Source organism: Apium graveolens, chromosome 10, assembly GCF_009905375.1.
Source record: "Apium graveolens cultivar Ventura chromosome 10, ASM990537v1, whole genome shotgun sequence".
NCBI classification, from domain to species: Eukaryota; Viridiplantae; Streptophyta; class Magnoliopsida; order Apiales; family Apiaceae; genus Apium; species Apium graveolens.
This window is the reverse complement of record NC_133656.1, coordinates 41498255-41511715: the sequence shown is the minus strand read 5'-3', so window position 1 is coordinate 41511715 and position 13461 is coordinate 41498255. Positions and strand designations below refer to the sequence as shown.

General features: G+C 35.5%; 1 protein-coding gene across 1 annotated transcript; it reads left to right on the top strand.

The window, feature by feature from the left end:
* The first annotated feature begins 7864 nt into the window (after positions 1 to 7864).
* On the top strand, positions 7865 to 8260 carry LOC141690545 (uncharacterized). Its single transcript, XM_074495336.1, has one exon. The coding sequence runs from the start codon at positions 7865 to 7867 to the stop codon at positions 8258 to 8260; it is 396 nt and encodes a 131-aa protein (XP_074351437.1).
* Positions 8261 to 13461: the final 5201 nt, after the last annotated feature.

Here is a 13461-nt window from a genome sequence, read left to right as displayed (position 1 = left end):
GTTATTTAAGCGTATAATTTAGCGTACGCAACCTAATTTTGTTACGCGAGTAAATAATATTTAAGTTTTTGTAATTGCGATTAAGCACTTAAAATCAAATTATTTGCATTTTCTTATGTGGATTAGAATATTTATTAAGGTTTGTTTAATAGAGTATTGACCTTAGAAAAATTCTTTTAAAATATATTCATGTTCAAAATTTTTGAAAACAATTTTATAAAACTTCTAAAATTTCTTAGTATTTATGGTATTAATTTTGTGATTCATGAAATTATATTTTATTTACTAAAATTCATTCTTTTTAATCATAATTTTATTAATTATTGAATTAATAGTATACCCTTCCATGAATTTAATCTTATAAGAGAGTTCAAGGCTAGTATTGTCCATTCCAACTCCGCTAACTTGCAAGATTACCTCTTTTACCTTGCATGCATTTTTGTCACTATTAGCAAGGATATTATTGTATATTCCTCATTCCACTACCTTTCTAGTCAAAATTGAAGAGACAAAAACCAAGTGAGTGCCCTCATTTTCATCAACACACCCACTCAAACACCCTCTCCTCTCTTTACTCCCTCTCAGCCGAAGCCCATCCCCACCCCCATTCTTGCCATTTTCTTCATTTTTCTTCATCTTCTTTCACTTTTCAAGTTAGTCAAGCCAAGAACTTCATCATTTAGTGGAGTATCATTTTGAGGTGAGTTTTATGCTTGCATGTTAAAGAAGCCGAGGTTGATACCTCGGTTCTTATGAACTTAAGGTTGCAACCATGGTGGCTTATAGAATGAACAAGATATGATCTTGGGGAGGTGTTACACTTCTATTTTACCAAGTCATACTCATTGTTCATAAAAAATTTTGCAATGATTTCTTAAGAGCCGGATGTAAAGTGTTAATTTTGAGAAGTTTTTATGAAAAAAGACCATGCATGTTGATTTTTGAAGTCTTGCTCTTTATAAATATTATTTTGTTAAGTCTAAACCCTTGCATACTATTTTTCCTTCAAGATATCTTAAGTTTAGTACTTTCATGTTGATTTTAGTACTTGGATGTTGATTTAAGCACTTGGATGTAGGATATAATACTTGCATGTCGACTCAAAAGTGATTTTCAAAGTAGAGACCATACTTGTTGATTTTGTGCTTTAGTGCTTGACTTGTAAGAGATTGCATATTGTGGCTTTTGGTTATAAAATGCTAGATGAAGGATTCCAAGATGATAAGTGAATATATTCAGTAGATATCAAGTGATTATTTTGGGGTTATAGTTTGAATTTTTCTTAAAAACTCGAGACATGATGTTATTATTATAGTTGATCTTTTAACCTCTTGATACTTTATTTTTGAGAGTTGCATTCTATGATTCCTTTGATAAAATTCTAGTTTAAGTTATATATGATGAAGTGAGCTTAAGGTCAATAGGTGTTATAAAGTTACCATGCATGCATATCTCGAATTTTTGCTTTAAAAAATGCTACGTGATGTCTTGTCTTGTTATGTGTTTTTACTTGTTTTTATAAGAGATCTTCATGCTAGATAAAATTGCAAATGAGCCTTATATGTTGATAGTCAGTAGGTATTAGTGTATGTTTGGACTTTACTTGGTTGGTTGTTGAATGTTATTTGGTTTTGATGTAGTAAAGGGACTTAAGGTGGAAGGAGTCGCATTGATCTTAGTTCGGCAGATTTTTGTACTAGAAGTTTAGGTCACTTTAGATGCGTTTTAGCAAGGCCTTGATAGGCCTGAGCTCAAGGAAGTTGGGACTTGGTTCATAATTGATTCCAGTAGCTTTAGATTGCATAAAAGCTTGTATTTGGTTAGGCACACACACAAACCCGAGAGTAACTCAAAATACGGCAGATTTAGGTAAACTTGACTTTTAGTTGATTATCATCATGTCATAGGTTAGGCCTTCATGGGGCCTTGGTTTAAATAGATGTAATGAAGTCTTAGGAATCCTAACAAGTCATTAAAACCAATAATTGAACTAAATAAGTGAGTTTTAAGTTGGTAAAATCAAGGTAATTTGGAAATCAAGGAAGGAAGTTTTGTGTCAACTTTCACTTGAGGCCTAGGGAGGCCTGAGTGAGGCCTTTGAGTCATTCCAACTTTGAGAGTTAGTTTAGAGTCTTAATAACCTTTGAGAGTTGGTTTGGAGTGAATTCCCAAGGTGGAGATACCTTATTTCTACCAAAACACCCGAGAGTCACCATTGGTGTGTGCGTGCATTTGGGTGTCTTTTAAGTGAGGCCTTGATGTCAAACCAATTGTTAAAGTCATAATAAGTAATAGGAGTCATAATATAGCAAAGGTCCAGGGTGGAACTTCATATCTTTGCCAAGGCACATAATTAGTGCCAAGGTGTGCATTTGGTAAAGTTTAGTAGTATGCATTGCATTTGTGAGTCATTTGAGGTAAGGCATAAGTGTGCCTTACTAAATTTAGGTTGATTTGAGGTCTATTAAGGAGGATTAGGAGTATTGGTCATGATAATTGTATGTTATATGATTAATTTCCTAAGTGACTAAGGTCGTAAATAGAATCTAAATGTGTACTATCTACTAAGTAATAAATTGCCATGTCATTTCTTGCTATGTGTAATGTGGTTTATATGGTGCATATATTATTTGTAATTAGTAGAATTTAAGTGCATATATATATAAGTATGTATGTGTATATGCATATTTATAGTATACGCGAAAGGATAGTTAGAAAGAGTTGTAATGAGGATATTATTTATCATAGGTTCAAGTAGGAGGCCAGGAAAGGAGCCCATAGACGATTCAATTCAAGTACTCAGTAAGCGTAGTCCAGGAAAGTGAACTCTCAACTTACCTCTATAATGTTGTTGCTTGTGGTTAAAAACCCTATGAATGCATGACTACAGTTTCAATAAGATTAATTAGTCCCTGACATCACCCAATGATTAAGTCTTGAATCTAGTTAATCTATTTCACACTTGAATTAATTCCTTTTCCTCACATATTACCTCATATCCATGTGAATACTCTACAATAGTTCCTTAATAAATTATGTGAATCCTAATACTCTCAAAACCTATAATCTTTTCCTTTGGAAACCCAAACACTAGTATCATTTCCTTCATTTGAACTTTGACAATACCAACCCTTGTTATCTTGTCCTTGATCAAGAACCCTTTTTAAATTAAAATGAATTGGTTAAAAGGAATTGGATGGTATGTTTTCATAAGAATGAGGCACCAGTCACAATTAAAATGTGACGGCCTCAACCCCGGGGTCAGGACTTGACGTCACTAAACACAATTACCAAAAATATAAACAACAGAATTATTATTAAAATATACTAACTCGACCCCGAACCAAGATCCAATCCAGGTTCAAGTATAATTCAGGTTCTCATTATTACAGACTCTTTATTCAACATCTAAGACACACAAACTTTATTCAACAACTCCTCAGACCTCATGGCCTGATACAAACTACCTCAGAGGAGCCGGGTCCAGTAGGGGCGGGAACATAGGTCGGTCTTACTGATCTTCTAGGCATCTGCGAGATATACATAACAGTTTGCAAGGGTGAGCATAATCGCTCAGCAGCACCAAAATATGAATAACATGATAAATCAGTAATGCAACAATAATAGGAACAGAACTGTAATCATGATATCAACATTTTACAACAAAATTTAGAGAAAAACCGGATATCACTAACTAGCATGCTTCATTAAAACAATGTAGCAGTGTGCTATAAAAACACCAGAGTCCAATTTTAGCATACTAGTCACTCTTATAAAATCCCTGTATCAACTACCCGTACTCTTACAAGAATCACAAAATCCAAATCAGATACGTAATGGATATGTGAAGACAGCTGATCAGGCTATCAATACTAGACGGCTCCAACTGCCATCTTATTCATGGCTCCAACTGCCATTTCAATTACCTGTTCCGGAACTCAGAGACTAGCTAGGTCTCTGACCTGCTGGACTAATCGGTTATACAGTGCGCGCAACCGAATTAGCCTCTTACGCCAACTCAATAGTCCTACTCTGGCCCCAACGTATCCCATATCTGATCGTTTTAATCCATTTTTCAAAATCGTCACTTTTACCTATCTCTTTTCAAAATCAATTCTATCACAACACACTATTCAAATCCTCTTTTCATTTAAATCACGTTTAGAGATAGGTGTTTTCAGAAGTCACTTTTCCCCAAAACATTATTTAAACAATATTACGAAATGTTTCTGTTCCATTACGAAAGTAAAACATTTAGTTATTCACATATACTGAACCATAAAAGAATGGTCAGGGGTACTTGCCTTGCAACGCTTTACAAAACCCTAAGTAGCTTTTAAGCTGACTTTAATCCTGAGAAAACTCGCTCGGAATCTACAAATACAGAATATCCTAATCAGTTACACCGACATGCTTGATATCCTCAAATTCTAACAATTCAATTTGATAACCCGACTCGTATTATTATTATACACACAAACCCGTAATCACCTAGTCACGTAGTCGGAAATATTGTTAGGGGTAATATGTAGAATGTAATTATGTACATTTTTGAATATATATTTTTAGGAAATTTGACAGCATCTTATTTATTTATAAGACTACCCGTCGATTACAATCGACGTCAACAATCTCAACAATTTATATTTATCAAATTCACCAGTTCCATACAACTTGCACCACAACATAATTCGTAATACAATTAATTATTTAAGTCCGAAAATATTTTACGCAAATCATTTTTTTTTATTTATAAAATTTAGGACTCAGAATAAATCATCACGGTCCACCGTTCGCTCGTAAAAAGTCATCGCAAACGGCGGCAAAATTTCGCGGGTACCCGATAAATTCTCGGGTTTCCAGCGCAAAATTTCACCGATTAATCCTTAAAATTACTCCGCATATATAATTAATATCATCAATATTAATCAAAAGCCCTGCAGAAAATAGGAAATAAAAATTAAAAGTTATAACAATCAAGCCCAACTGCAGAGTTCGGCCCAACTGTAGAAGCCCAAAATAAGGCCCAACAGCAAGCCCAAAGCACAGAAAGCCCAACACAGAACCAAGAACACAGCTGCACACACTGCACAACCGTCGTCCACCGCACACACGGCCTCACAGCCATCACAACACACACACACACAAAACACAATCACGCACACATATACACCATTACACTGAGCACACACACATATATATATGCATAAACCAACTGAGCAACAGAGTCACCAAGCTCACCGGAGCAAAAGCACGGCGGCGGCGAAACCTGAGTAACAGGGGAAACCGGAGAAGAACGCCGGAAACAAAGAAAGAAGGGGAAAAAGAAACGGGAAAGGAGAGATAAGGAGGGAGAGAGATAACGAGAGATGAGAGAAGAGAGATTTTGAGAGAGAGACCACAGCCGAGCAACACAGTGAAAAGGGGAAACCCCCTTTTGATTTTATTTTTATTTTTTTTTTATTTTGATTTTCTGATAGCAAGCCACATATCAAAGAAATGGACACTCAGCAATTTAACACTCTGCAAGAATTACACGTATACCTGTCTCGTTCTTTTTAAATTCTGGTTTGTTTTCTTTTAAAACAACGAACAAGCTGCACATCAAAATGCACCAAAAAAATTACGAAAACAGCGCTAAAATATTATAAATATCCCGAAGTAAATAACAACATAAATTTCAAAATTTTTAAACAATTTTTAAGGTACGCTTTATACCCGCTTTTTAACCAATAACGAAACAACGCTCGGGTAAAACGATTTTCGAAAATTTCCAAAATAATTTTAAAATTCTCAAAATAATACGAACTTAATAAAATATAAGTTTCATAATTTTTAAAGATTCCCATAATTAAATATGGATTTTAGCATTTAAGACACTCAAAAAATCATTTAAAAAAAGAAAAATTAACAAAATATTTATTTCTCAATTTTATAAAGTCCTAAAAATAATTATTGAAATTATAAAATTAGAAAACCAATTTTAAAGACAACCCAAATATTTATGGAATTAAAATTACAATAAAATCACTTTTACAAGCGAAATAAAATCATATAACTCACCAATAAATCACATAATTCGAATCCCACATATCAACAAATCACAAATAATTAAATAACAATCAGTAACCGCTGCCAAAATCAATACACACCTTTTATTTATTTACTTAAACTTTTATTACACCTCCGAGTATAAAATAATAAATAAAAATTCATGAGTCGTTATATAAAACCTCAGTAGCAGGGAGCCTGATGGTTTTTATATGGCCAATATGTGCCGAGGATCCTCAAAGGTTGTGAATCACTTGTTATGTGGTTCAGAGCTTTGATGTGGGCTGATCACCCCTCATTGCTTATAACGATGTGTGATTTCCAATTCCATTCACTCATTATAACTTGATCTTCTATTTGAGATTTCATATTGCTAATTTATCTTCTGTTATTATTTTATCACGGTTATGATGTATTGTTATATATTGTTATTCACTTGCTGAGCGTTTTGTTCATTATTATTGTTATTGATGTTATCCCTTCAGTGAAACCCGAAGATGGTTTGTTTCAAGCAAACCGCGCATAAGAATTCTGGGGACTCGGGGTATGCCTACCGTCAGATGTTGGAACAGGTAGGGAACTAGTAGTTCCATAAGGGTTGTAAACTTTGGGTTTAAAATTTGGTAGTAATTTGACTTAAGATATTTTTGGTTTGTAATAATGAAGATGTTAGATGTTGTTCAAACTCATTCCTCTGTATTCAGGGATTGTGTATAAGGGTTGTAGCAATAATATTATATCTTTTGTAGTACTTTAATGTTTAATTATTATGCATATTTCTGCTAGTTAATAGTGTGGGTCCGTCACAGGTTGGTATTAGAGCCACAGGTTTGAGTCACTGAACAACATAGGATAAATGGATATAAGATAGGAAATTAGAGACATCATCCTCATCGACTCCCGGATTCCCTTCTACTGTGCCATTCCCTCTTTACGAGCAGATGGTATTGACCGTTGATCGACTGGAGGGCGAGAATGCGAATCTTCGATGTAGGGTGGACCAGTTGTACCGTAAGAACTCGAATGACGAGCCAGACCGACCCCGACTGATAGCTAGGCTTGAGGAGATCATCCAGATGGCTGAGGACCGATTGTCATTGATGATTCCCCACCGTGAGAGAGAGAGAGAGAGATTCAGATCACTTTTACCGCCATTACCGATGAGTTCCGCCGAGTGATTAGTCATCTCCGTGCCCCTGTTCCACAACCACCATCCTCTTAGACTATCATATAGTCCACTTATTTCCAGTATCGTTGTTGATTAGTACCTTAATTTCCATTTGTACTTTGTACCCAGATTGTTTCGGGAAGACTTTATTTGCACTTTATTTCCTGTTTGTACTTTATTCGCACTTTTCATTCGAACTAATGTTAAATTCGCACTTTGATTATCTCCATAATATTGCCATCTCATTACCATGCTATATACTTGCTTAAATAGAACCTTGTTGTTTAAATTCTGTCGATTCCTTTAGAACTTGATATTTACCTTTGTTATAACCTATGTTTGCAAATTTTGAACTGTGAATAAACCTTTCTTGTCTACATTCAAAATCATGCCTCCTCGTAGAACACACAACACCAATACCGGGGATCATGAAGATCCACCACCCAACTTGACTCAACTCATGGAAATACTTTACCAACAATCTATTACCCTTGCTCAACAACAATAACTCATTTAGAAATAACTTCAACAACAACCACCTCCACCACCACCAACCCCTATAACTTTCAAATCATTTCAAGCTATGAACCACTGGAGTTCCTTGGAACTCAAGACCCTGTAGAAGCCCAATCTTGGATTAAAGAGATGCAGAAAGCTTTCACGCTAGCGGTTGTAAGTGAAGAAAAGAAGGTCGACTATGTGTCTTATTTCCTGAAAGACGAAGCGAACTATTGGTGGGAATCAGCCTGTGCTTTAGAAGAAGAGGAAGTTATCACCTGGGATAGATTGAAGAAGATTTTCTTAGGAAAGTATTTCCCGAGGTATATGCGGACTCAAATGGAATTGATGTTCTTTGAATTGAAGCAAGAAGGAATGACTATAGGAGAGTACGAGAAGAAATTCACTGAATTGGCTAGGTTTGTCGGAGATTATGTGGACACGGATGAGAAAAGAGCGAAGAGGTTCCAACAAGGATTGAAGCCTTGGTTGCGAAGCAGAATGGCTGCCTTTGAATTGACCACATATGTTGAAGTGGTATAGAAGGCGATGGTAATTGAAGGAGAAAGCGATCAAAATTTGAAGGAGAAAGATAGTAAGAAAAAAAAGTTCGGCAATAATGGAGAAGGATCGGCTCAAGGGAGCTAAAGTGGAAGGAATTTTAAGAAGTTTGGATATCAGAATCAAGGAGGACCCCGAAGCTTTAAGGATGGTGATAATAAGAGTCAGAAGAATAGGATTTAAGGGCCAAGTGGACAAAAACCCAGCAATTAACAAATTAGGAGTGTAAATTCTGCCACAAGAGACACATGGGTAACTGCAATAAGGCTGACATCATTTTTTACAAGTGCAATCCGAAAGGTCATTATGCGAATGATTGTCGAAACTCGAAGCCTCTTGTTACATGCTTTAAGTGTGGAAAGACCGAACACTTTTCGAGGGATTTCAAGACCCCCGGAAACAACAAGTTGATGCAATTGACGGCCGCCCCTTACAATCAAGCAATGACATCTTCTGTTCCAATTCTTCAACTACCTTCAAATCAACCTTCGGAATCTGCAACTCCAGTGTTTCCTCCTTCATATCCTGCTCAGTCCCGGACATTCAACATGAATATCAAGGATGTTGTTCAGAGTTCTGAAGTTGTGGCAGGTACGCTTTCTGTCAACAACATCAATGCTAAAGTGCTATTTGATTTCGGAGCCACTAGATATTTCATATCTGAATCTTTTGTTGGCAAGTTAAATTGTGAAGTTGAACTATTATTTGAACCTCTATCTATCATTTTGGCTAATCAAGAACAAGTATATGTTAAAAGTATTTTCCCCCGGTGTAGAGTAGAGATTTCAGGCTATAGTTTCCCTGCTTCCCTTATACCTTTTTGACTAGGAGAATTTGACGTTATATTAGGAATGGATTGGCTAGCAGAGCATGGTGCTTAGATAGATTGTAAGAAGAAGAAAATGATTCTTAAGTCCCCTCAAGGAAAGAAGGTAGACTTTAAAGGACAGAAACAAGTTAAAACATTGTTGATGATGATTCAACCGAAAAAGTTGTTAAGACAAGGATGTGAAGGGTATTTGGCTCATGTAATCGATAGATCTAAGGAAACGCTGAATATAGAAAGTATCCCGATAGTTAGCGAATTTCCCGATGTATTTCCGGACAAACTTCCTGGATTGTCGCATGACCGTCAAATTGAGTTTTCTATCGACTTAGCGCCCGACGTGGAACCTGTATCGAAGGCACCTTATCGTATGGAACCAAGAGAAATGAAGGAATTGGCCAAGCAACTACTAGAGTTATTGCATAACAGAGTTATAAGGCCATGTGTATCTCCGTAGGGTGCTCTAGTTCTGTTTGTGCAAAAGAAAAATGGAAGTATGAGACTGTGCATCTACTATAGAGAGTTAAACAAATTGACAATTAAGAATAGGTACCCTTTACCTCGTATTGATGATTTATTTGATCAACTTAAGGGAGCAGTGTACTTCTCGAAGATTGACTTACGATCAGGATATCATCAGTTGAAGATTAAGCCGAAAGACATACCAAAGATTGCTTTCAGAACCAGATATGGACTTTACGAGTTTCCAGTTATGGCATTCGGATTGACAAATGTGCTAGCTACCTTTATGGATCTGATGAATAGAGTATTCAAGGAGTATTTGGACAAGTTTGTCATTGTGTTTATCGACGACATTCTAATATACTCAAAGATCGAGGAAGAACATGTTGAACATCTGAGAATAGCTTTGGAGACTCTAAGAAAGGAGAAGTTATATGCCAAGTTTATGAAGTGTGAATTCTGTCTATGCGAAGTTCAATTTCTAGGGCATATCGTCGGAAGTGAAGGTATTCGAGTTGATCCCATAAAGATAGAAGCTGTAGTAAATTGGGAAAGGCCAAAGATCCCGACTGAAGTTAGAAGTTTCATGGGATTGGACGGATATTATCGAAGATTTTTGAAGGATTTCTCAAAGATTGTCGTACCATTGACAAAATTGACTCGAAAGAATGAGAAGTTTTAATGGAAGGAGAGTTTAGAAAAGAGTTTTCAAGAATTAAAGCAGAAGTTAGTCACCGCTCCAATATTAGCCATGCCAAATGATCAAGGAGATTTGTAATATTCAGTGATGCATCACATAAAGGATTGGCTTGTGTTTTAATGCAACACGGGAAGGTAATAGCCTACGCGTTAAGACAACTTAAGCCTCATGAGTAAAGGTACCCAACACATGACTTGGAACTGGCTGCAATTGTATTTGCTTTGAAGCTGTGGAGACATTACCTGCATGGAGAGAAATGCGAGATATATACGGATCACAAGAGCCTGAATTACATTTTCACTCAAAAATAATCAAACATGAGGCAACGAAGATGGTTGGAGTTGATTAAGGACTAGATTGCACAATCAATTATCATTCTAGGAAAGCGAACATAGTAGCGGATGCGTTAAGTCGCAAAGAGAGATTAAATGTGTTGACTATGGCCCAAGAGTTATCAAAGGAATTTGAGAAGATGGGAATTGAGATTCGAGCCCCAAGTGCACCGACGGACGTGATTTGTACAATGATTTTTCAACCAGGATTATTAGAAAAGATTAAAAAGTTCCAAGAAGAAGTGATGAATCAAAGGATGAATGAGTTGACTAGAGAAGAGATTTGAACCCAAAAAGACAATCAAGGAATTCTAAGATTCTTATCAAAGATTTGGATACCGAATGTGGAAGAATTGAAGAATGAGATTTTGAAGGATGCTCATAACTCAGAAATTTCTTTTCACCCAGGAAGCACAAAAATGTACCAAGATTTGAAACAGAACTTTTGGTGGCTAAATATGAAGAAGGAGATTGCAAGATGGATTAGTAGATCTTACACTTGCCAAAGGGTAAAAGCTGAACATCAGAAATTGAGTGGACTAATTCAACCCTCAGAGATACCTGAATGGAAGTGGGAGCACATTATGATGGACTTCATAGTTGGATTACCAATGACAGAATCTAATTAAGCTATTTGGGTAATAATCGATCGATTGACTAAGTCGGCTCATTTTCTACCGCTCAACGAGAGATTTTCCACGGACAAGCTGATTTATATATATTTAAAGGAAATTGTTACTCGCCATAGAGTTCCAGTATCTATTGTGTCGGATAGAGACCCTCATTTCAACTCCAGATTTTGGAAGCAATTTCAAGAACATTTGGGAACTCGACTCAAGATGAGCACTACCTATCACCCACAGACAGATGGACAAAGTGAGCGCATGATTCAGACCATTGAAGACATGTTGAGATCTTGTGCTTTGGACTTTAAAGGAAATTGCGATGAACATTTGCCCCTAATAGAGTTTTCGTATAACAATAGCTTTCATGCCAGTATTGGAATGCCCCCGTACGAAGCACTTTATGGAAGGAAGTGTAGATCACCTATTTATTGGGATGAAGTTGGAGAGCGAAAAATAATTGGCCCCGAATTGATTCAACAAACGAAAGAAGCGGTGGATTTGATTCGAAATCGATTGATTGCGGCTCAGGATTGTGATATCCCGTATTTTAAGAATTATTATTACTATTATTTGAATATGTTTATGTGCTTTCCTGATTTAGAAAGAATAAAATGGTGGAATTTTATTCCTGTTTCATGGGTTCGTGTCTTTGATTGGATTAATGTGATAATTGATAGCTGTTATTAATATTTGGTAGTATTGTGAAAGTATTTAAATATTTTTACTATTACAAAATTTTCTCTGAAAGCCGATTATTTTATCGATGTCAGTAAAACTGAGTGTATTTCCCCGTCTTGAGAATCGAGTGGATATGTTACTCGCCTCAATATTTAATCTGTGTTAGAAATATTATCTGATATTTTAGTCGTGCTCACCTGGATATAGGGTGAGGTTTAAAAATATTTAAAATAATATTTTACTGCTATTTTGGCACGTGTTGAATGAACTATTATGTGTTTAATATTATTTAAAAGTGTGTCTTGCTATGATTTAATATGTGGTGGATTTATGTGTGGTCACGTAAGGACCAGAGTATTTTTCGGATACTCGTTACGTGTTTAAAAGGCATTTATATGAAAGTATATGTGATCTGGACGCGTGGGCCAGTGTGTTTAATCGATGTACTTGTTTTATCTCATTTTGCATGCATTTGCATTCCTTATCTTTATTTTCAGGGTTTATTTTAAAATTATAAAGTATTTTAGTTTCGTAAAAGTGATCGGGCCGGGACCCAACCGGGATGTCAAAACCCGCAAATTTCGTACTTATATTTTTTATAAAATTGAAGATAATTTGAATGTTGTGTGTTTTCATATTTTTTGAATATTCATAATTTTCGTAGAATTTTAGTATATAATTTGTATCCATATAAAAATATTATTTATAGCAATATTCCCCGTAGTTTATTATTTACTTCAGGCTGGGTATTTAAATTACGAGAATAAATAGGTATCAAATGGTGATTTATCGGGATTAATTTTCAGGTAAAAAAAACACCATGTAGTTATCTGTACTTTTTATTAAAAATCAAAATACTATCAGATAATTATAAACATTTGCTTTCGTTTATCCTATAAACTTTCTAGAACTCGGTTTCAAACATTTGGCGTTCTTCATACCGGATTGAAGCCTGTAACAAAACGAATCTTTTGACACCAGAATCATGTTATAAGGTGGAGTATTATGCTCGGACCCCGTTCGTCGGAATCGATGAAACTGGGATCTTTATAATCGTTGATTGTTTGATGTTCTTGATGTATAATTAATCTTCCTGAGTTCATTTGAAGACCACCCATATACAAAATCATGTCGTTATATTGATAAAAATGTTAGTTCGAGTTTGGTGTTTATATTTTTATTTTCTTTGATTTCTGAGCTTGATATTCATTGTTTGTTAATATAATTGGTTGTATTAGATTATAGAAAGCATGAGGATCGATTTGATATGTGATTTGAATAGTTTTGGTTCGATTTTGGTTAAAATCATTTTTGACCGGATCTTTGAATTCGATTTCTGTTTTTGTAAGTGGATAATTGATTGTGTGATTGATGGGTTTAAATTGTACAAGAAATGAGGTTTAATTTCATAGGTAAATCATTGATTTTGGTTAGGAGTTTAGTAAAATCGAAGTTTTCCGATGAACTCATCGGAAAACATGAGTTTTTGGCCGGCAAAATCGATATGGTTGTTGTCAGTTATTGTGGTTAATGTTTCTGAAGTTCTGAGTTGATGTTGA